Source organism: Larimichthys crocea, chromosome VII, assembly GCF_000972845.2.
Source record: "Larimichthys crocea isolate SSNF chromosome VII, L_crocea_2.0, whole genome shotgun sequence".
Classification (NCBI taxonomy): domain Eukaryota; kingdom Metazoa; phylum Chordata; class Actinopteri; family Sciaenidae; genus Larimichthys; species Larimichthys crocea.
Window position 1 is genome coordinate 15570355 of NC_040017.1, and position 25402 is coordinate 15595756.

Here is a 25402-nt window from a genome sequence, read left to right on the forward strand (position 1 = left end):
CTGATAGTATTATCCTTCTGCTTGACTGGCCCGGTGCCAGTATAAAGAGGGGACATGGGGAGACACAGACAAGGTTAATAAAGGCAGATGGGCCACTGTCTGACTGTTTTACGGGTTGCCGAAGATTTTTCTCACATTCAGGCAGGAACTCAGTTCCCTCTTTCAGGGAGATCATTGCAACTGAGAGGGTCAAATGTTTAAAACAGCAGTGTGAAACTCAGTTATTCCTCTCTGCACTGTCAAACTGACTGTGTCTGTATCATAATAGTATAACAATAACTACTTAAAATGCTGCAGATAACATGGCACAACTACAGCTATCTGGTGACGGTTTGTTGGATTATGGATAAGTTAATAACCATCATACATAATGCAACATTGGCAGGAAAACACAAGGGTGGGGAGTGGGGGGAGCGCGCTATGGCTGTCAGGATGAGAGACAGATATTTCCATGGGAAATACTATGCATATGTTGCTACAGCACCATGAAAAAGCATACGTTTCAGGGTTTGTAGTTATCGCTTTACATCAAGCATCAGGCCTTAAGATGAAACAGGAAAAACTGAGCCTTGGCATTTATAGAAAAGCACACAACATCTAGCTACGGTTTATAACAAAAATGACATTCAGAATACTGCTGTTTCCTCATTATAGATCACATCTAACAAGCACAGACGCCAGCAGATAGTCAGGTGTAATCCTTTGTTGCATGGACTGAAAGGGAGCGAGGAAAATGTAGAGGAACTGAGATAAAGAGGAATTACTAGCGTGATCAATTTCAGCTATATTAGATGATTGTTTGTCTGTGTGTTTTCATAGAAATAAAGATGTTGTTCTTACACACTGTGCACGTCCACTAATGTGACATGTAACATTATAGTCACAAAAGAATGATGTGGTTTTTAGTGTCCACTCACCTTTTGTAAAACAAAAACGGATATTTGTCACGTGAATTGTATAGCTTACAGCTTACAAAATAAAGCATGCATGAAGCAGGTCATAACATGCGTACTATACATTTAATGTCTGTATTTGAAATGCGTGCTCGTGTCTAACACACGTCACACTCCTGGTGCTGGGCGTTTCTTGTCTAAAGCTGAAGGCCACACTGAAACTTAAGTCACGCTTGGTTGCTCAGCATTTGTCTTTTGACAAAAATGACCCATTTTCTTTTGAAAAACGTGTTGTGAGGCACAACTGTCACTGTTATGTGTTTTTAAACGCCTCAGATGATATCAAGTCACATCTCTGTTGGCTTGTAATGCTTGCTACTTCTTTAAACAGGTCTGGCATAAGTCATTGAAAATATATTTTTACTTATATAACTCATTCGTATTCATTCCCTCCTCTTTATTTTGCTCCTTTTCCCCATCACTTGGTTCACCAATATAGTCTTATTTATCCACGGTCGATTCCACAGAACAGAGTTATGACACATGCTGCGATATCTGTCAGAACGCATCAATGGACAAAATGGAAACTTTAGCTGTTTTGTGACTCTTAAAATATAAAAGGCTTTATCTATAAATTTTCTGAAACCTAGGGTCACCTGTTTGTTATGATAAAAGCAAGAACACAGTCAGATTCCTCATCTTCATCACACCTCTGTCACCCAGCTATTCTGTTACTTTTGTGCTGATGTTTACCTTTGATCCCATTCCTCACGTACAACCTATATTTTTTCCCTTTGAGATCTACCACAGAGTTTTACTGCTGATGACGGCTCTGCTCCACCGGAGCGTTTGGAGATGCTGTTGATGGATGGGAGAGTATCAGGCAATCACTTTGCCCAAACAGATTTTTCCCTAGCCAGTCTTAGATTTGAAGCAATGTTCTTTATGCTTCGGTAAACTCTACGCCATGGTTCCCAAAGTGAAATCCAGGAAATGTAAGTCCAATGGTCATCAGTTGTCTTTTTCAATATTTAGACATTGTTTTCAGATATTAGAGGTGTAATAGGTTTGCAATATTTCTGGAATTTTCCATGAGAATTAATGGGAATAAACAGGAATAAACCAAACTTAAATTTAGTTGGGGAAAATATATTTTAACATAATCTTGACTAAAACAACCAGATTTCATGCAGGTACACTTGAATATCTGCTGTTCCTCCATCACATGCACATAGCACACTGCTTACTGAAGGGGTATTTAGGCCTTTACCGTTTTATGAAGCTAACTTCACAATGCTAGATTACCCTCAATTACTAAATAACCTTGGTTTCCAGTTAAATCCCATAAATTTCCATAATTCCCATGGAAAGTTTTTGGAAATTTACCAGACATTTTCCACCCCTTTGCAACCCTAGGTATAAGGTCTAAAGTTTTTTGATTTGTGGATGCTTGACATGAAGCACTGGAAACCCCTGCTTTAATATCACCATCTCCTGAGCGATTGATACAGCACATACAGTAGCACAAGAGCACCTGTTATCCAGCCATCCATTCATTAACAAACGGTACTTGAAGCTGCTCAAGCCTCTTGTCACTTACATTTTATTACTGACTACCTTCAGTCTTTGTAATCCTGGTTGAATGTGTTCAATCTAAAATAAAGTGTAAAGTATTTGAAACAGTGTTCCCTGGTGTGAAACTGAGGCAAAGTGATGTCAAGGGAGAGCGGTTCTAGAGATTGTGCAGGGTGGTTCGGGGCACAGACTGGTGGTGCATGTCGAGTATTTTCACTAAATGAAAGAGCACAACAAGGCTGCTTGTGTAGGAAGCCTGAAATCCTAGCATCCACTGAGGCAATACTGGAGTGACTGGTATTGATCAACACCACCCACAAATCCCTGCTGATATATTGTATATATCCACAAACATACATCTAATCCTGCAGACATATCTGCAAAACATCTAACAACAGCAGCAGAAGCAGTAAAGGCAAACAGTAAAAATATGCTTCTTAATTTGCAACTTCAAAGAAGCCTGATATTTAATTTTGTACTCTGGCAGCTTAACACTTCAGCTTGCAGGATAATGGAGATTGTTTGCACCAAAAGATGTCAGTTGAGCCAGTGTTTTTAAGGCTCCCTGCTGTACAATCCAGCTCAAGTTAGATCACTGCCATAAAGACAACTATAACATTTTCCAGAAGCAGTCCCCTACGGAGATCAGGACTGTGCTGAAGAGCTTTGTGTTCAGCAATAACAGGTATATTACGGCCGATGAACAAGGAGGCGCGATTCATGTCACGTCGTATGTGAAGCAATCACGTGAACTTTGCTGCTCTAGCAACTCTGTGGTGATATTTTCTGAATGGATGGTATGTTACTATGAAGACAGATAATAACAACATTATATTTGTAAGACTGGGAGTTACTTTACCTGCCTTAGGCCATCCTTGCTGTTCTGCATGATCCTCAGGGCGTAGTTAGACCGCTGGCCTTTGCTGTTGAATTCAATGTGGCCCGTAAGACCTTCCAATTCTACCTATCCAACACAGAGACAGCGACATGTTAAAAGACCTCACCAAAAAAAAATCTTTCTTGCCTCCCTCTCAGCAGCACCTATTATGGATATGACTGGAGGCTACATTGGCTCTACTGGCTCTAGCCTTTTGAAATATGTCAAATGTAGAATAATAATGTGAAGACAAGGATGCAATATCCCCAATTTACGGCAAAATTGAAGAGTCATTAGTCATGTCTTCTTTCTCTGAGAGACAAAGACAAACCATCTGATGTCGAACACGTGTCACATTTAAGTATTTTGATAGCCCAATCACTTACAGCCATTTCTCCCTAATAGGACAACACGTTTTATTCACTGACAGCTCATCTTTATCTCTTCTGCTTTAATGTCTGTCAGTATGATATAGAGAGGAGATAAACTGACCTAGTGGGTAGGGAGTATTTCTTTAGAGAGGACTACAAACTATTATCTGCTTTCAGTGAAAGTATCGAGGCTAAAATAACCAATTAACATGTAGAAATTTAAGGATGATGAAGATTTTAACAACCGTGGCTATCTGACATCATCTCATAAATGCTGTTTCCTGCTGTTCTTGTACTTGTTGCAATGGAGAGTGAAAAAACAGACAAAAAACCCCCCAAAAATCTCAAACTTGTTGTTGAAAGTGTTTGACATTTTCTCACTTACTCACTTCTTGCGAGTAATTATATGTGAAGATCGTTAGCGCTGTCATCAATGTGTTATGTTATTCTGAAACTTAGTTTAGCGTACAGACTGGAAATGGGTGGAACACCTGCCTTGATTTTGACTAAAGAAAACTAAATCCACCTTCTGGCACTTCTAAAGTCTGACATACAATTTGTTTAATGCATACAAATGACAATTTCTGGTTTTATTGGATGCCAAACTTTTTTTTGGCAGGGTGTAGTGACTTCCCAGATTAAACAAATGACATAAAATGTTAATTTATGAGCTTCAGAGGTGCTGGCATCCATAATATTTTAGAGCCTAGATATTTCCACTAACTGCAGATAATATTATGAAATATAACAAGATATAACAGACTAATGAGTGGTACTCTTACTATCTACTAGTAGAGGTGCTGGTAGGTGGCTTTTGTGACCTTTAGACAGAGCCAGGCTAGCAGTTTCTCCCTTTTTCCAGTCTTTATGCTAAGCAAAGCAAAATGCTGCTGGCTTTTGCAGCTTCATATTTACTGAACAGACACAGTATAGGGCTGGTATCGATATTCTTATCTAACTCAACACAGCAAATAATCCGATTCCCCAAAATGTCAGACCATTTCTTCCTAAGTGGTCAGTCCTGTCGTTTATTTTCATCACATCCGGCAGAAGCAATCTTACCATCCTCAGGTAATTCATGAGGCTGGTGCCGTGCTCCCAGATCTTGGAGGACTTGCAGGAGAGCTGAGTGGCGCCAACATTCTGGCTACGATTCAACTCCTGGACCGCTGCCACCACCGCGTATACCGCATCAAAGAGCAGAGCTGAGGAGAGCTGCAGAGGGAGAGGGAGAGGAAGAAGGTGAATATATTATGCATTCACACCCTCACGCACACACACACCGTCCAAAAACCCAAAGACCACAAACTGCAAGCGTAACATGTCGGTGGTTAGCGGTCAGTGAGGGGTTAACCCATCCCTGGAGTGGCAGTGAGATTATTCCATTAGATCATTAGAAAGACTCTGATCTGCTGACAGCGTTGAAACCATCACTCTCTCCTCTCTCTCTCTCCGTCTCTCAGAGAGACTCTGTCCTTCTTACTCTTATCCCCAATGAAGCTGGCACACCCTGACCATTCCAATTACTGCCTGCCTCTCTCAGTGAGGGCCAGAAAACAGTAGGAGAGGCAGCCTTTCCTCTTATCCCTCCTGTACAAACAACCACATCGTCTCTACCACTGCATTCTGCTATGTACATTTGATTAAAATGCATGATGCCTTGCATCAGGAGCTACGGGAGAGTCTAAGCTTCACTGGTGTACATCTGTGTAAAGGAACTAGAGACGAAATAGCCCTGATGTTTGGTGAATATTGATAGGGGGCTGAGAGGGATTGTGATGCATAGTAAACTGTGATGTATTACAACTTTGAAATGCGCATTAAGAGCTATATGGCGTGCACAAACAGTCTGAAAAGGCATTACACAGTCAATGCATTTTAGCTTTGACATATGGGTATAATGTCTTGGTGGTGCGAACAGATATAGTGAAATTGTTGGGTTAGTGGCAAGAGTTTCTGATCATATTCCACTCATATCTAATAAAATCTCTGATGTGAGGCTAATACTGTAACATCGTGGCATTTACTCATTTCACTCTGGAAGTCATCTATGCGGTCTCTTTCTTTGCTCACCATGTGTCTCTGTAGCATACAGAGTAGCCGGGATAAGAGAGTTAATATTACATGACTTGTACAACAGGTCTGGACATTTCGTATCATGTTCATGTCTTAGAATAAATTCTGAGTAAGAGGAAACTGGTATGGGTCAAGTTGCTGAAGCAGTTATTTATTTTGTTTTACATCATCTCAGCTGATTATACCAAGAAATAAAGCGACATGCAATCCAAAGATAGATTTGCACCAAGATTTGCACGCTTTGGGGGAGTTTTAAAGTCGTCCTTGCATCATGTTTTTATAGTTTTTCATAAACAAACTGAAAGTGACCTACAAAAGTTTTCACTCGAGCAGCACGTCTTCTTTCAACCTTCACCTGTATACTTCACGCTGTGTGCCAACAGGAGCTGCTTTAATTGTTTCAGACGGCTACAAAAAAAAGAAAAGAATATTGTATCTAAAACCTTTCAGCTTTTGGTTTTGTTTAAAGTTTTCTAACACAAACACAGAAATCTATACCGATATTTTAGTCTCAGATGAAGATTAGACCGTCTGTTTGGTTACTTTGCTACTAAGATATTTAATAACTTGTCCCCTGTAAAATAGTCTCATTACATTTTCTCTGATGAACTTTTATGATCAGCTGGCATGGTGATGGTATCTTTGAATGCATGAAAGCTTTTTAAAAGAGGTCACTGGTATGAATTTTTGTATGTGTAAGCCCCAGTTACATTTCCTCCAGTCCTAATTACTGTTAATGAAAAGGCAGCAAATTATCTATGTGCATGTCTAAATGATCTTTTTCTTGCCTTGCCTTCCTTAGCTTTTATTCTCACCAGTTATTAGCTAATTAGTCACAATTCCTAATTGTCGCAGGCTCAGAAGTATCTGAGTGACCTGCTGTGCACAAAACACAAGATTTTTTCATGCTGTGTTCAAACTATTCTTAACCTGTTTCCCAACCCAGCTTGTGGGAAGCAGGAGGGGGTGATGGGTGCATGTTTAAGTGTATTTGTTTCTTACTTTCTCTTGACTTCAAACACAGAGAGCGATTCACTCATTAATTGACTTTGCTGAATTTCTGGCTCCTAATGAAGCCCTTAAGAAAAAGATTTGCAAACACTGTTTTCATTGAGATGTATTTCTCCTGTTGCTTTCCATTATAATTCTTAGCAGTTATTCCTAATTAAAATTAAGTAATGCAAAACATGTTTTTGTATTACTTTGAAGAGCCGAGCTCAAATATGTGAATTTGTATTATATTTAACACATATCTGTGTGAGTAATCATGTAGAAATCTTACTTTCTCACTATTTTATTCACTAATCATTCGTTTTTTTGGCACAATGGCTATGAATATATTACTATTTTCTCAGGATACGATATAAGGCTGTGTATTATTATATCGCTGGCTGTGCTATTTTCAAAACTAATTTCAAATAAATAATTAATACGTGTTAATTTCACGACTGAGATGTGTTCTCTGAGAGCAGGAATTCGATTTAATAGCTGAAGTTCTTCTTGTTACTCTCAGATGTTGTTTTTATGAGTTACCCGGACAAATGGGCGAGAGAGCGTGCCTTGAGAGGAAACACCAAGTTAGATAATAATCTCATAAATTTTGGTCTCGTAAACAAGCGGTCAATTGCAAATAGGTGGCACTTGTCATGTTTATGCAGGTCATTTATGACATTTTATTTGCTGAGTCTAACTCCGATAAGCCTATCACATAAAATAAGTGGGAGTGCTGAGAATACAAAATGAGCATGAAGACCAATTTTTCTGTCTGGTCTGGTTGGCTCGAGTGTAAAAAAAAAAAAACTTTATTCAAAGTTTCTTTGCAACAGTCTTCAGTCATTTACATGCTAACAGAGCTGATTTGAGGCTGTTTTGATGTCACTTAAATATGCAGAACACAGTACGCTAAATGCTACAGACAATGTTTAGATGAAGAACAGCAGATGATTTAAGGGGGGGGGGGGGCTTTGAACATAAGCTGCTATTTTGCTTTGCATTTCCTCTGAAGCAAATTTAACAAGGAAGATGCCATTATAAATGCAATAAGGAGGGTGCCAAATGCTGCTAATGAGCTGTCTGGAAAACAACAACTGCCTACAGCAACACCTGCAATTTTAACTGCTAACCGGATAAATGTCATCCCCATATTTTGCAGACATTTTTGTGTCTAAGCGACTTCAGTGTTTAAGTTGGTGGTGGGCTTGAGAAGCAGAATAACCGGAAGAATAATGCCTAGGACGTGGTGTAATGAAGGTCTTATTTCCTTGGTGAGGAAATAAATGAAAAAGGCTTCATCCATTATTCTTAGACTGTTACCTTGGCCTTAACCATTTCTGTGTGATAGTGCGTGTGTGTGTGATCATGTGTGTACTAACTGGTGTCCCAGCGAACGGTGCATGGTCACAGTTCTCTTGCCAGGAGCGGTTGAGGCTTAGCACAAAATCCTGGAAGAAGGGATGAGTTTTGTTGAAGACTGAAAAACCGATGATGTTCACCCGCTTGTCCGCCACATCGTCCAGTCGGAGTAAAGGGAATTCCTGCAGGGTAAAAACAAGAGAGAGAGAGAAGGAGGCAAGCAGAAAGACAGATAGATTATTATATAGATTATTGGATGAATGCAGCTGGCTTAGATGGGAGCTGTCATTTTCTACCATGATCTCCCATTATCTACTTTAAATAACACCAAATGACATATTGAATTATTGTCAAGGTAAAAAGGGCATGTTAATCAAATATGTTTACATCAGATTTAATTTGTCTAATTTAGTTTTCATTAACTGATATTATTCAGGTTGATTGACGTGAGAAAGCTGCAGCAATTTGTTAATTTCAATCATTTAGCTATGCATCATTGCACAAAACTATGCATTTTGCCACTGGCCATATGCATATCCTGACACACAAATCATTGTATGAATACTGGATTGCGGTGCTAATAGGGTAAAATGAGCGAGAGACAGACTGACAAGACGGAAAGATCCTGAGACAGACTGGAGACAGGAAATGGGAGAAGAAAGGACAGATGGATAATTGAGAAAGTGAGATAGAAATCCATGGCATATTGAAATGTTCCAGGTTTTGGGGCGAGGAGTATACAGGTATTTGTCATTTGGCTCTTTTGCTCTAGGGACACGCAGGTTTTTCTCTGCCTGGGGAACAGCAGACAGGGGACAAGTTAAAATCGAAAAATGAGGAACAGCAAGGAGATGAGACACGGGTGTGATGGGGGATGGACATCTCCTGAAGGTTAATAGAGGTGTCAGAACCTAGTCCCCCCTCAGGTGGTAGCTTTTGCCTGGCAGCCTGTTGTGCCATCTAGTTTATGACAGTGTGGCCAAGCCAAGTCTACCTGTCTGTCTGTCCATCTGTCTGTCTGCCACCAAGGCCAGGGATGCTAGATAAGAGGGGGCAAAAAAGAGACTGTGGTAGAAAATAAAAAGGCATAGTGTGGGAGGAAAGAGGCAGCAGGCAGAGTATGGGGAGAACAAATACTGTAGGAACCACATATGTGTGCATCTACTGTATATGGGTTACAATTGTCAACAGGTTGGAAAGGGAAATGAAGGGAGGGAAATGATGGAAAAACAGTGATCAAAATTGCTAACTACACTAAAACCTCAACCTCATGTGTACTACCGGCTTAAAGGATCAGGCCATTGTTCTCTGCTGGAAAATAGTGGTATGCTCCTTGGGAGTGAATTGCTGCCCGAAGCAAAGGAGTTCAAGTATCTCGAGGTTTTGTTCACAAGTGATTGGAAAATAGAATGTGAAATGGACTAGCAGGTTGGTGCTGTACCGGATCATTGTGGAGAAGATAGAGCTGAGCTGGAAGGCAAAGCTCTTGACTTTCCAGCCCATCTTTGTTCCAACTCTTACCTATGGTCATGAACTTTGGGTAGTAATCGAAAGAATGAGACTGCGGATACAAGTGGCCAAAATGAGTTTCCTCAACCAGGTGGCTGGACTTAGCCTTACAGATAGGGTTAGGAACTCGAACATCCGGAAAGAGCTTGGAGTAGAGCCATTGTTCCTTCACATTGAAAGGAGTCAACTAGGGTTGGCATCTTTTTAGGATGACTCCTGGGTGCCTCCCTTTGGAGGTGTTCAGGCCATGTCCCACTAGGAGAAGATCCTAGGGTAGACTCAAAACCTGTTGGAGCGACTACACAACCCATCTAGCTTTAGAATACCTAAGAGGAGCTGGGATGCGTTGCTAGAGAGAGGGACGTCTGGAACGCCCTGCTAAACCTGTTGCCACAGCAACACGACCATGGACAAGCGTGGATGGATGTGCATGTACTGTATGGGTTACAATGGTTAGCAGGTTGGAAAGCCAAGTATTTGAGAAGTTAGAGGTTGCTAACTACATTTCCTTTAGACCTCAACATCGTGTGTGATACCGGCTTTAAGGACTGTGTCAAAATCTTATTTTTTAAAAACACGCCAGCATATTTTTTGTCAGCTATAGTGAATTCTTGACTGGCTGATGGAGATATCAAAGCAACAAAGCTGAAGTCAGAAAAACTGAATTTTTCATTAAAGAGAGAAAAAATGAATGAAAGTGGATTAGACAAGTCAGATAATGCACATTCAGACAAAAAGAGTGAAGGTCAATGAATTAAATCACAATAAAGAGGTAGGTGGAAAAAGCTCTCTAACCAAGAGGAGACCATGCATGACTAACACCACTGTGAAGACACCAGTGGGGTGACTGCACTGATAGAGACTCGGAGCAGAGCAGGGCAGGAAGAAGCAGTGGATATTGACTCTGAGTGGGAGGCTTATTATGCCTTTTGCCAACCTCCCAGAAACCTGTAAATCCCAAATGTTTAGCTTTGCTTGCGTGCAGCAAGGCACCTCTCCTGCATGTTAACAACAAGCTCCGGTAATAAATATATTCCAGGTAAGTGCGGAAAAGACCTGCACAGGGTTCAAGATGACCTACTAGAACATCACAAGAGAGTTGATAGGGGTAGTTATGAGGCTGCAAAGGAAGTGAAAAAATATGCGTAAGACATGTAGATGATACCTGTCCTTGGCAGCAGGACAGACTCTTCCACAGGAGTGATGTGTGTGGTATCTGTAAGTGGTTTGCAGTCATAAATTATGCAGAAAATGTATTTTTGTGCTTAGTAGATTCCCCTGCTGGCCCATTTGGAAACTATCTACACCCTTTAAAGATGAGAGGGAGTGAACATCTGATTAGTCATTACTGCTGGCCAAACGCCACTCACTGATGATGTTATACACCTACTACAGGTTTGGTTATATATCTGCATGGTGAAGCAGAGAGGGCAAGGGATGCTGCTCAGCTGTAATGTGAGAGACGTTTATGGCTGCTGTTGTTAGCACGTTAGCCATTCTAGCTCCTGCAGTTCTACCTGCTTTTCGCCCCATTACGCGAGTAAATGTCACCTGTGGAAATGCGGTCTGACCGGACTGTTATTCATCCTGCTTCGTTACTTCTTTCAGGTTGGATTGCACCGCATTAGCGCTGTATTTTCAGGGCTGAACTCCAGTCGCCAAATTCTGTTAATGACTAGGATAATGGTCTAATAGTCTTGTTAGAGGAGAGGCCGTCTGTTCTGTTTTGAATTTAGACAATTTAAAGAAGTAGAAGTCTAGAGGAAGAGAGATAAAACGGGGACTTAGTGTTCCATAGAAATGCTGGAGGAACACTTAATCTCTATCTTAATTTGAAACCTCTATGATCAGGAGAAAACTGTAATTTGACAATATCCTTTATTTATTCATCATAAATTTAAAGTTAGGTTTAAAGCCATAATATCATTGATTGATTAAACCAAACTGACTTTTTCATAGTCTTCTTGTATCTCTGGCTATCCCTCCTGGGGCCACATAAGACTTTTGGGACTGGCCATATAATTACTGGCTAAGTGTGCTTTAGTGGATCATTAGAGGCAGTGCAAACGAGCCTATCATTTCGCATGGCTCTCAAGGGTGCCTGTATGTATGCATGTACATACGCACGCAAGGACTCACACAAACACAAACTAGAGAGTGCATGTGCACACATGCAGGAAAACGAAATCCCTGTAATTGAGCAACACATGCACATACTCACTCAAGACCAAGGTCACCAAAATATCCCCAGGCTATGTCTGAAGAAAACTAATGTGCTGTGTTCGTAGGCTTTCAGGACACACACACACACACACACACACACACACACACACACACACATGCACACACAGACACATTCAGTTCAAATACACACACATGGTCAGGCACAAACACAGACTCAATCCCTCCACATGAGCAATTATGTTCTCTTGCATACTAAATAGGTGCTGCGAAATGGACAGAGCCGAGTAGAGGACAGTTGGTTCCCAGCAGTGGGGAAATGAAAAGGCAGAGTTGGAGAGTAGGAGAGAAACCAACTGTCACCATTGAAGGGGTGGAAAGGGCGAAAGAGCAGAATGATGATGAGGAGGACAGAGAGAGAGAAAGAGAGAGATGGTGGGAGAGCTACAAGTTGAATCAATGGAGAGAGAGGAAGGTGAGAGATTAGCTGGCACAACTGAGAGTTTTAAAAAGCAGTGGGGGAGAAAGAGAGAGCGACAGAGCGAAGATGAGAGGAGGCGGGAGGGTGGGAGAGCGTGAGGGAATGACAGCCTGGCCGAGGGCCCCTGACACCGGCTGTCACCTGGAGATCCATCAGCAGCCAGAACTTGAGCCAACCAACCACAAACTGTTGCGTTACCTCCTCACTTCTTTCCCTCTGAAAAACTCACACATCTAGTCTCTCTCCTGTCTTTACTTTATATTGTTATCCTTTAGCTTTCAGTAATTTCTCTTCCTTTTTCACACAATGGGCCTTTCACACCTGCACACATGTAAACTCAGTCAATGTGTGACCACTTGGTGTGTTTTGTTATGATATAGTAAGCTTGAGCAGTGAAAAATGAGATCCCAGGAGGCTCGATGCTGCTGATAATGGGATACCCTGTCATGAACCCAACCCCTTCACCCCTTCACACACCTTACCCATCCACAGACAGATTTCTTTGCAGTGGTGTGAGCCTCTATAAATCCACCATCCCAAACAGGATATTGAAAAAAAAAACCCCTCTTTTTATCAACCAGCCTCTTTCAGCTCATCTCTTTGTCCACTGATCCCATCTCCCTAAATAGGATAGAAATGGTGAGATTATAGTGATTCCCCAAGGCTCCAAGGACATCCACTGAATCAGCCTGTATCTGTGCTGCATTCATGTTACAACATCCTGTAACTGAAACTCTGATACCTCTGCCAGAAATGTTCTGCTGATAGTTAAGCCTTTAGTTAGGCTGTACGGGTAGTTTTATAATATCTATGCTTTGCTATGCAGGGATCTTCAGAGTGCTGGTCCATATTGTCCATACTTTTCCACACTGTGAATATGAATATGTTATCAATCATCTGAAAATGTCATTTCTTTGTAGAACTTTGTTACTGCTGCATTAAAACTAATAGAGTTGGCTGAAGATGGGAATTACTGCTCAGTGGTGTGAACGAATACTGCTGTAATGTCATGCGCATCATTTTTACATAAATTAAAGGATATTAAGCACCATCGTACAAGTAAATGTAATGTTTTGTTTTGTGCCACACACAGTTTAAGAAACAAAAATACATTTTTGGTTACGTGGGAGTAGTGTAGCAAGATATTATGACTTTTCAGTTTTTGTGTGTTTGCAAACAAACCTTTCACACAACCGGCAGACGACGAGCTAAACTGGAATTCATTTGGAGTCTTGTTTGTATGCACCTGTTTGTGTTCACCAGCTTGTATCCAATTTTGCCAGATTACAGACAGCTAACATTGAGACAGGCTGTAAAACCGAAACAATGAGCTAAAATACACTAAAAAGCTCTACAGATTCAAGGGCAACTGCAGAGTTGGCTGATAACTTTTTGTGTGTTTGACACTAAGAATAACTCCTTTCACATAACACAATCATTAAGCTATTTGGTTTATTGTTAATATAAAAATGTTGATTAGTGCAGCTTTAAAAAGGATATTTGTCATTTACGTTGCTGCAACGTCAAATTGTAACGACATTATTAGTCTGCTGTGTGAAATGTGCTACAGATAAAGACAGAGCCGTCAGTCATGATCATCATAAATGACGATTTGAAAGAGAAAGAAAAAAAAACATCTTTACTTCTTATCTAGCATGACAGCTCTGAGACTCCGGTAGCCTATGATTAACATTTTTGCAAATGGCATATTGATTTTCCTAAAGATAAAGTACTAATTAATAATACCCCTCCTGTTGTACTCAGGGAAGGGTAGGCAAGGCTTAAACCTTTAGGCCTCAGTCCAGTCTTCACTCTGTAATAAAATCCACTTTAGTGGCACACTGATTATTCTCTAATAGCTGGAATGTTCATGCAGTGTTTTTGGCAATAAGTCATTTCATGCTTGTATCAATTGCGTAAATTCAGGCTGAGCTCTAAAGCCTCCTGCAGCCTCTTAATTATGGTGTGAGCGTGGGCTGGGAGGAGGAGGAGGAGGAAGAGGAGGAAGAGGAGAGAGAGGGAGCATTACAAAATGTCATGCCTGCAGACTTGTTATGAACCTGGGATGTAATAGCAGAAATTGGATAAATGATTTACTTGATTTTCATGAAATTCAACACAACAGTCTACTGCATGCTGGACATGAAAACTGTAATTGCAGCTCCCTTGTATTTCTTACTGGTGTAGTCTGTTGGACAGTACATTTCATTGTACTGTCTGCGCCTGAAGTCATTTCTCTTGCGTTAGTCACTAATGTGTCACTTACATCACTCCCAGTAGCCGGCTAGTTTCATCCTCTGCGAGATGACCATGAAATTAACATACCATATATCTCAGCTCAGCATGCTGGGGTTGATGCATTAGGTTTGTTTGAAAACATTTAATAGCCACATACATCAAAACAATCTGGCAGCATTCCTGCAGAGTGTTGGAAACAAATGACCAATTTTATTCCATTATTCATGGAATTACGTCTGACCTGCAACAGTAACAGCCTATTTGTGAGGCAGGGACCTTATGCCCAGAATAATTGTAAGGCTGGTGGAGGCCAACACACCATGAATATTGCAGACACTAGCATATGTTTGGAATCTTTTCCAGTAAGCTATTCATTCAAATCCCAGTAGAATTTTATGGAGGAACATAACAGCTGAAAGCACAAAAAAAAGCAAATTAAATTTTGAAGAAGAAAAGCCTTCAAAGTTAAAAAAAAAAAAAAAAAGTAAATCAATTTACTTATGGAGGCTTCTTTTAATTGAAAAGCTTTGCATTCACAGAGGACATTATTTTGTTTGGAAACAGAAAAAAGGGTTTGTGGACCTCTAAGGCTGCAGGGCTGACAGTGGTGTTGAAGGAGTGGGTGGCAGAAAAAAAAAGGAATACAGGGGGACAAGTGGCAGATAATGGAGATGAGACTCCATCTAAACTCTGCTCATCTCAGCAAAGCTCTGAGTGTTTCACATCGATCACCTGAGTGTTTCTCATCAAGACCAACCCCTCACCTTTGAGACTAGACACTCTCTCTGGGTTAGAAGGCCACAGAAGGAAAATAATACACTATATATTGGAAATGTCTTCTAACAGTGGTGCTTATTATTTGCTATAATTTTAATATCACCTATTTCCCTTTGCTTATTATTTTTCATGGTAGTGCAGATTTTGCTGTGAGAGATACAAAGGGAAAGCAGCTCACAGGATTTCGTGCGCCTTGATCAAAACAAACTTGAACCACATTTAATCTATGCTGACTAGCCACAGTGATTTCAGCCTTGCTGGCTCAGCACTGTAGTTGGTTGAATTGGGAGTGACAGGGGCTCACTGTGGTCTTTTGTACCAGAAAAAGAGAGATTTTGCTGCCTCACTCAGATTTAATTTTGTTTTCTATTTTCTGCTTTGTCATTTACTTGCTTTATTCTGTCAGTGAGTTTTCCTCTTTATCTTCATTTGTCCCATTTTGTTTCAAAGGGAATGCATGCGTGAGTGTTTTCCTGCTCCCAGCCCAGTCAAAAAAATATGGCCAGTTCTGCAATCAATTTAATTGGATCAGCAGGGTGTTCTGCATTGTGAAGGGTATGAAAGCTGTTAAGCATACAATATATACAGGCGCGATAAACAGCATGAAAAACTGACATTAAAGCCATCTGCTTTAGGAAATCACACTCAGCGTGGAAGTTAAGCTGAACTCCCGAATCATCTGCAGCGCAGGAGAAGAAGAGCTTCACCTCACAACTGTCGCTTTCAGGTGCGCCTTCATTAACCTAATGCAGCGTTGAATGAGGTCTCAGTGTCAGTATTAATGACCCAATTAAACTATGACGACTCAATAATAGATCTCACCTACCTGTATGTCAGAACATCATAGAGAGATTGCTTGAAGGCAAATAACTTGTTTCAGAGACCCTCACTAATCCTGATTGGACACGATCAGCCCTGCAATCAGCTCAGCTTGATCGTGTATCGAACCACCTGTCTGGATTTCTTTGTCTGGTCGCATGATAATCAGAATACAATATCAGTTATGTGCATCATAAAAATTAAAACTCCATGCACACATGCACACTTGAAGTACACAGTTTGATGGTTAATTACTGAGTAGAGCGGGGTCACCGATCAATGGCCTTTGCTGCTTTTGCTACAGCTGAAACGTACATAAAGTGACAAAAAAATGCTCACAATTTGTAACAAATATGACTTTATTTCAAGCTAATTAGCTAATTAACAAGCTCATTACACTGGCATCTGTGCCCTTGCAAGCCACAGAGATGCTGCTATTTTAATGCCATGGTGGGAAATTCCAATTTAATAGAAGAACTCTCACCAAAACATCCATGTAAGGTCTTGATAAGTCTCACATGAAGTGGTGTGAAAAGAAACATGTTTCTTGACTTGTGGTGACTTTGTGTTGGCAGGTTAGCAATTTATTACACAGCACATGACAGGTTCGAGATTGGTGAACGAGGAGTAGGAGGGAAGGGAAAAGACTAGGAAAGAAAGTAGTTAAGTAAGTGCAGAGACAAGGAAAGGAAAGGAAAGATATAAAAGCACAGTTGTAGCCAGATTGACATGCGGATTGCGGGATGATGGCGAGAAGAAAGTTATAGAGCATAGAGAGGAAGTCCGATATGAAGTTAGCAAGCAATTTCAACTTTCCAAAGAAGACAACTACAGTAAGCTGTGACTCAAGCCCAGGGATTTGGAAGATAATAGGCTGTAATACAATTGTCAACACTGAGTCATGCAGACACGGGGCTCAGAGGGAGAGCTGCTGGTAATAGGGCCGACACAGAGTAATCAATACGCCAGAACTGCTCACACATACAAAGGTGTGAGTGTGAGAAGTGAAACACTGCACTAAATGGCTTGCCTTCATTTACACAAATATTCAGACACCGTCTGGTTAATCTGTGAAGATAAAAAGACACCGGGAAACTTCAAGTCTTATAATTTTATGGTAAATAAGTCTTCTCAGAATGTGTTTTCATTTTGTCAGAAAGTTATGTTTAGGGTGATAAGGCGAGGAGGCCTGACTCACATATTAAACGTGCTCACACAGACTCCACTATATCTCCACTATCATAAGTCATAAAACACCTTTCATTGCATGAAAATGCACTTTTCTTCTTTGTAGTCTGGCTTTGGTTTTCAATAATGTCAGGACTCATTAAAAGTCAGAACGCTTTTTCTATCATACAAGTTCTCATGAATCCAGATCAATATATAATTTTTTGAACATGAACAGACCTCACGTCCCAACCTGTTAACCCTCTAAATTAGCCATAAATGATTAATGAATGTCCTTCATGAATAATGAATATGCATATCAATGCTTTTGTCGTTCCTCTCTCTTTGTCTAAGAAAATGGCAGAAATGAGACATTGGCGTTTTTTTGTGAGGTTTGTAAGGTGTTTTTTTTTTTTTTAAGTTATATGGTATTATTAAAAATTGTACATAAATTTGCCTCAAGCGGACACATGTGCAAGAAACTGCAGCTTTAGAATAGAGTTGTTAAGAAATCTGACATTATGTTAAATGAGTGATGAAAAACTGGCTCAAGCTGAAGTCTACTTGGCTGCACCCTGCAACACCAGCAATAATAGATCATTATTGCGAGCCATTACATAAGCTTTCTCCATTCCATAGTTAGTTATTTGCAATAAATAAATGATTAAGACATGAATTACACTCTGATTATTAATAGTCTGTGCAATCTGATCTTGAGCATAATGAAGTGATGCCAGTGGAGCATTTTACTCCTTGTCAAAGAGGTGTGCATATTCTCCCATCACAATTGTTTCCGAGCTCTTTTCACACATTAAAATTGTAAAATTACTGTATAATCACGTTACAAATCAACTTAACGCCTGCTACCACATGAAGCCAAACTGTATGCACACAGCAGCTTCTGCAATTTAAGCTGCCTGTGTCGTATGGAAGAGAAATTCTGACTTATGCATGAATAGTAAGCATAATAATAAGGGGTCTTGTAAATGTGTCTGTCTTTCATCATGAAGGAGTTGCAGCACAGCTACATGGCCTATGCACAAAGCCATGGTAACTCTGCCATAACTGACATCTACCTCCTCAAGAATATAAGGACATGTTTGAGCTGTGGCGGCTGTGATCTATGATTGGCCAAGTATTTTGAAATAACTAATATCCTAACATTTGCTGTGTATTGAGGACGCATCAGTTTCCAAAAGAATTTGTCCATCTCCCTGGAGACTCGCTGTGTGTATGGACATGAGTACTTATACTGCTCTCTCCAGCACAAATACATTCTTAGCGGAGTGAGTTAGCATCTCTGCATTACAAATGAGTCGTAAGCAGACGTTATTTGGTGAAACACACTTGTTGTGTTAATAATGACATAGTTTATATTCTAGCTGGATCTCTCTGTTGTCGCCATCCACGTAGCCTATTACCTTTTCTATTACTCAGTTGATTGATTCTCAAACTCTGTGTCTAAACAGGGAAATATGAACTTTACATAAGCCGTGGAGGGGAATTAATTAAATCCCAATCATTTTCACAGTCACAGTGGCTGCCCTCTAAAGTAGTTTGACTGACAAGACTTTTTTGGGTAGGGGGATTTATACATTTTCTGTACCACAGTGCACACTGGAGATGAAGGAAGAGGTTGACATGAATAGTTTTTTTTTCTCCCCTTCTGTTTTTTCTTTTATTAAAAGGGATGTTCCCTCCATTCATTCACATGCACAGATATGGGACAAGACATTTTTACCAGAACAATAAACTTGTGAAATTGAATTCTGTATCACCTAGACAATATTGCTATCAATGCCAGACATAGAGAGAGACACAGAGAGAGGTGGGATGCAAGATGCAGGTTTTGGCAGTATAAGTGCCAGTAGGGAAGGTGAATTGACAAGGACGAGGAAGGCAGCCGCTATTATCTGTTCTTTAAAAACAAAGAGTGACACAGGGCGAAGCAACCCGCCTCAAGATTTGTGAAAGAAAATAAATATTTGAGAAAAGCGACAGAACAAAAAAAGGGAAAATAATGTTTGTGCAGGTCGACGAGGTAGGCATACATTTCATCTGTTCTTCAGTGGCACATTCAATTATAAAGCATTTTATCACTTGATAGTGTTGGGAGGAATAATTAGAAGCATAGAGCATGTCGAGCCTGGAACCCCAACTGGCCAAGAACAAATGGCGGGAAGCACGGCTGTGTGTGGGAAAGAATGGGGATTAGCTATTGAATAACAGCATCAGCCATGCTTCAGAAGTAAAACCATCACTGATTTATACAAACCTGCCAATCAGCTCTAACTAAATCGAATGGAGAAAAGAGGAAAAGATGAGTTTAAATTCATGTGTTTGGACTGGGTTGAATTGTGAAAACAGTGTGCGGTCTGTTTCTGTATCACCGTTATGACACCAGAAGACAAAAAATACAGCTTATTTCTAGGGAGCAGACAAACAGGCAGGTAGATAAAAAGACGTTAAGACTGCACGTGTGTGTGTGTGTGTGTGTGTGTGTGGGTAGGAGGGACGGGTGTCGTGTTGGTGAACGTGTACACAAGTTTATTTATTTAAGTTTTTGTCGTTCATGTGGGTCTCTCTCTGTGCGTGTGTGTGTGTGTGTGTGCGACAGTCAGGAAGTGCTGGCAGCTCTTCAGGCACAGATGCATGACAATAACTGCAGTGACAAGAGGGATCATGGGTGTGTGGAGGGGAAATGGAACATGAAGAACAAAACAAACAGGAGGAGGGGTGTATGTGTGTGCGCGTGTGTGTGTGGGGAGGGGGTTTGAAACTGATGGCCCCTGCTTTGCAGAAAGGGGTAATATGTCAGCTGGCACAGTGTGTCAAAGTGTTTTTTTTGACAGTTTCTGTGTGTGTACGTGTGTGTGAAAGCCTGCACACTTTTCATCAAGACTTAAAATGACATCACAAAACAGCTCCAGCTAGGCCTAATCCAGTGCTTACCTAACCTTCAAATGACATTAGGCATCCCGTCAACATATGATGAGTCACTGCCAACTTGATGTGATTTATTCAATCCCTTCGAGTAGCTTGGATCGCCAGATACAAATCACTTAGATGGAAGCCATGGAGCAAGGAGCGCCTGTGTGTGTGTGTGTGTGTGTTTGTTTTAACTGTTTGTGTGCACGCATCCAACAGTAAAGCATATATGTGTGTGCATGGCTCACTCATGTGAGTGTTACATTAAGTTAGAGCTGAGGAAGCTGCGTGATGCCAGCTGCTCACATTCCCCAAAAACAAAGTTAACAGAGAGACGCGGTGAAAGCCCCGCGGAGCAGTTCGGTTTCTCTGCTCTTCCATGAAGCGTGTTTTTGTTTTAATCTCTCTGTTCACTGTGACCCCAAGGGCCGAGATTTCTATTAGATCTTACAATTAAGGCGCGGGATGTTAACGGCTGGCATTAAGTGGACTTAATGGGGAGAGAGGAGAATAAACTAGCGCTCAGAGCTGTTTCACATGGAATAAAAGAAACAATGTTTGATACAATCTGTATGATGTGTGCTCCTTTTCCCTTCCCATAACCTGGGTGTCTAATTCTGATCAGCACCATCAGCTAAAGGGAATACTTGCTTCAAGATTAAGCATTGCATTACCTCACCAGTGCCTTGGAAATCACACCGCAGAATTAATGTAGCGAGGAACACATTCAGAGACTGCTGCTAGGTTCAATATCTGAATCATACAGCTTTTAATGAAAGGACAGGCAAACAAAAAAATAATCTTTCTTCACCCCAGGTAGCGTCTACTAAGGATCATTTGCTCTAATGATGGTCAATGAATAGTCGTTTCACACCGTCTTCTCCACAGAGACCTAATAAATGGACAGTTGCCATATATAAGCAAATGCAAATACACGCAATGTGTATAAATGAATAGGAACACCGGAAAGAGGATGTAAACAACTCATATACTGAAGCTAGAATATGCTCAAATCATATATTACAGCTTTCACAAGACGGCAGTGCAATTATTCTTCCTGGTGATGATGAGAGAAAAGGAGCTTCTCTGTCTTTTCTTCCCTAATTCCTCACACCAGATTAATAACACCTAACAGCATCTAACAGGGCAAACAAACAGAACCAAAATGAAGACTGAAAGCAGTCAAATCTATAAGTGGGCATGACAAAAACCCTGGCTCGAGATGGGTAGCTGTGTGAGGACATTGATGAGCGTCTTGAGATGATTCAGGGGAAACAGATTAGGCAGGGGAGCAGTCTGGCAGATCGTTAGTCAGGGATGTCAGGACCGGAGATAAATGAAGTGTCAGCAGAGGATGCACAAAGAAGGAGGGGACGGTTGGAGAAAATAGGGGGAGACAAGGGAGAGAAGAAGAGAGAGATGATGAGGAGAGAGCAGATGCAAAGAGGTCGGAATACATAAGATAAATTAATGCTTGTGAGCCTTAATAAACTACAAAGGTAATTGTGGCGTTTCATAGCGATAAATTCAGTTTACAAACTGCACCACAGCTGTACAACACAAGCAGTTACACTGAGAAATACCCGTGTGTTATCTCTATTTGTGTTAATATGTGTATAATTAATCTTACACGCCTCTCTTAAAAAAGCCAAATGTTTATTGTCACTTTTAATAATACTGTATTATTGATTATTAACAACTACTAAAGCTTCAATTCTTCAGAAATGATATACAAAAGGACACTGTATGTATTTCTATGAATATAAATGTATCTTTATTCGATCCTCTAAACTGTTTCTGGCATTTGGAACAGTAACAATGTAAATTATATTCATACTATTTAAAAATCATTCATTTTTATCCTTGAGCTGGGTAAGAGACTGAGAGCAAGATGACACACCAGTGTATTTACACAGTATCTATTACAATTAAAACTCTCCTCAGAAGACAGTAGTGTAAAGAGATTTCAACACAGTGACAATATAAGCAGAGCTCAATGATCAACTAATGTGTGATGTTATGACAATATTGCTCATTTGACCTGCTTAGCCGAATTACGTGAGCTGCTGACATATAGTTTTATCACTTCATACTTACTATATATACTAACTATATATAGAATAGAACACTATCATGGAAAGTACACTAAACCATTTGGTTGTGCTTTTTTCAATAGGAGCTGACTGTACACAGCAACTAATATCACGATGTCAACATTTGACATTCTGACAAAATTCTTACCTCTCCGAAATACTCAGAAACAAGGCTGTGAGTCAGTTTAGCCACCACATCATGTACACGGGCAGAAGCTGGCCCCATTAACCACAGTGTCTACTTTTTCCTAAATGAACACAGAACTCACTTGTTCAATAATGTAATTATAACCAAACTGAACACTACTGACAGAAATATCCATGGATTTGGGTGGCCGATATGAGCTTCCTCTGCTGGGTGGCTGGGCTCAGCCTTAGCGATTGGGTTAAGGAGCTCGGACCATTTTGTGTCGAAAGGAGCCAGCTAAGGTGGTTCGGGTATCCAGTTTGGGAGCCTTCTTTTGGAGGTGTTCAGGGCACGTCCAACTCCGAGGCAGACACAGAATCTGCTGAAGGTACTACATAGCCCATCTAGCCTCGGAGCGCCCAAAAGAAGCTGGAATGTGTTGCTGCGAGAGGGACGCCTGGAACGCCCTGCTACTGTAAACCTGCTGCTACCGCGACCCGACCCCGGATAAGTGGAAAAATGGATGGATTAGATGCTCTTTTGATCAGATCTCACCCATAACATAGTTTTAGATGATCAGTGACTCTAATTTGTAGCTTTTATTAGGTGCATAGTTTAATTATGCACCATCAGAAGGTCAATGTCCTCCTGGCCACACAGGCAGATTATAATTGTTACATTTAGCAGTTCTTTAATGATAAAAAGCACAAGATCTGCAAGTGAATTATCTGCATGCAGGTATCAATTCTGTGTCTGTTCTACAGTAGTTAATTAGATAATGCACTAGGCTGACACACTGTCAAATAAATAGCTGAAAATGTTCCCATAAAAAAAGCAAAATCTAAAAACCCACATCACTACGCTGCTGTAGATTTTTTTTTTATTTTTTATTATTTAGTGTTTTAGAGGAACTAATTCGACTGTGACAATGGCAAGTTGACTCCATAGAGAAACTCTGTGAACTTTAATAAAGTCAAACTTATGTCAAATCACGAACAATCATCTAAGGATCATCTTTGAAAAGGCATCAGGAAATTACATCAAATGAATACTGCCTTTCTTTAATATAAGAGTTAGTTAGTTTCTGAGTTAGTGCAAGATAAATACATTTTATATATAACTGCATTCATCTGATTACTGAATATTTAAATCTATATTCTTTAAAAAGAGCTTCAGAAATCGTTGTGCAACTAACTATGCTCATTAAACTCACTGTCAAGAATTACATGTATCCAGTCACAGGTTGCCTGATGTAAAAGTTTTTCAGGGCAAAAGGTGTGAGAGGAAGTGATAAGTGTAACCTTTAAATAGACTTCAGAAATGTTATTTGCTCGCTGTGATAATGGGAATATCTGTACTCGAACACCCGCTACCATTAGGAGTACACACACACACACACACACACACACACACACACACACACACACACACACACACAGACACACACACACACACACAGATTAGTGACCTACAATCATCTTTATCATCCATCTTGCTTCCTGTATGTCTGTGGCTCAAGAATCATTCTACCAGAGAGAGGCCTCTCAGCCTGCAGCCACAGCAAACGTGCTGAAAATGATTACTTCAATCAAATTATAGCCCAAACTTGAATGAAATCCCAAATTAAAAAACAGCTAATTTTTCAGTGCATTCAAATAAAGCCTCTATATAAGCTTTCCAAAAATGAAAAAGGGACCTTTCTCTGGTTTGCTGCCCCTAAGGTTATATTTAGGCAGCTAAATTTAGACTGCAGTTTCAGAGCCAAAGTTATGACGTCATGTCCAGCCAAGTCTCTCTTCCACTAGCCTGTGTAACTTAGTGCTTCTCTCTTTCAACATTTCTTTCATCTGTCTTGGATTCGTCCATATTCATGAATCTCACTAAGGCTTTCCTCCAAAGTCAAATTTTTAAATTTCTAGCTGTTAATCTCTGCTATCTAAAAATGTCTGCGTCATTCGCTCTTTTCTGTTCTGCTGTGGTTATAGTCATATCTGAACTAACCACAACTCACCCATGGACTAGGTCATTTTGTCAAACCATGACATTTAGCCTGCAAGCATCTAGGGCTTACAGGAAGTGCTGTTCCTTCTGGAGCTTTAAAATAAATATAAATATAAAAACTGAATGAACAACAATATTAAATCAATATTCCATTTTAACACCTCACCTGAACAGTCTTCTGTCCTGACATCAAAGCTGACATCAAAAAAATGCCAATCTGCCCTTGCTATCACTGTGAACTCCACACGAAAATGTAGCGACGGTAACTAAAGGCGAACAGTCAATTGTTGTTAAAGTATGGTTGAGCTTAGGGAACTAGGTGAAGATTATAGGATGATCACTGTCATAGTGAAAGAAAACCCACTTTGACTGGGATGTGAACTCCAGTAAATCCTGTCAAAATCATACTCTTTGAACGCCTACTCACCACCCTGACCTACATACCTTTTCTGTTTTTTCAGAGCTGCGAACATCACATCACATCCCACTTTGGCGCTGAATGTTCTAAGCTGTTTTAAGCTCTTTGAACAAATGGCCGATGCTGTCATCTTTCTGGACAGGACAGTCTCATGAAACGGCATAGTGTACTTTAATACAGTAAGAGGATCAAAAAAATGACCCAATCATTTAGTGCATTATTGCCATTTTCAGAGATGTACTTTCACAATGAGTTTCGAAAATGGACGATGAACAATGAACTGTGAGAGAACATAATGAAATGTGTCTGGGTACATTTATGCATGATATGTGTGTGTGGTGAGTATGGTGCACAAGCAGCAGAGCCTTTCAAAAACACAATAAATGGGATGAAACACTTATTACGACAACTAAGGAGACAACAGCGCTTCTATTTTTTCTCTCACTGCATTATGTCCAAGGCTGCCAGGGGCACACCACTGACCATTTTAATGATGCTAGCTGAAGCTATTAACGATGC

At 40.4% G+C, this 25402-nt stretch overlaps 1 protein-coding gene across 2 annotated transcripts in view; it reads right to left on the reverse strand.

The window, feature by feature from the left end:
* The window catches only part of grik4 (glutamate receptor, ionotropic, kainate 4), a 271652-nt gene that overhangs the window by 41133 nt on the left and 205117 nt on the right, over positions 1 to 25402 (reverse strand). For both annotated transcript variants that reach the window (XM_027280740.1, XM_027280739.1), the window contains exons 9-11: positions 8165 to 8326; positions 4779 to 4931; positions 3328 to 3432 (exon numbers count right to left, since the gene is read on the reverse strand). In XM_027280740.1, coding sequence (XP_027136541.1) covers positions 3328 to 3432; positions 4779 to 4931; positions 8165 to 8326 — 420 coding nt within the window. The remainder of the gene's footprint in view (positions 1 to 3327; positions 3433 to 4778; positions 4932 to 8164; positions 8327 to 25402) is intronic.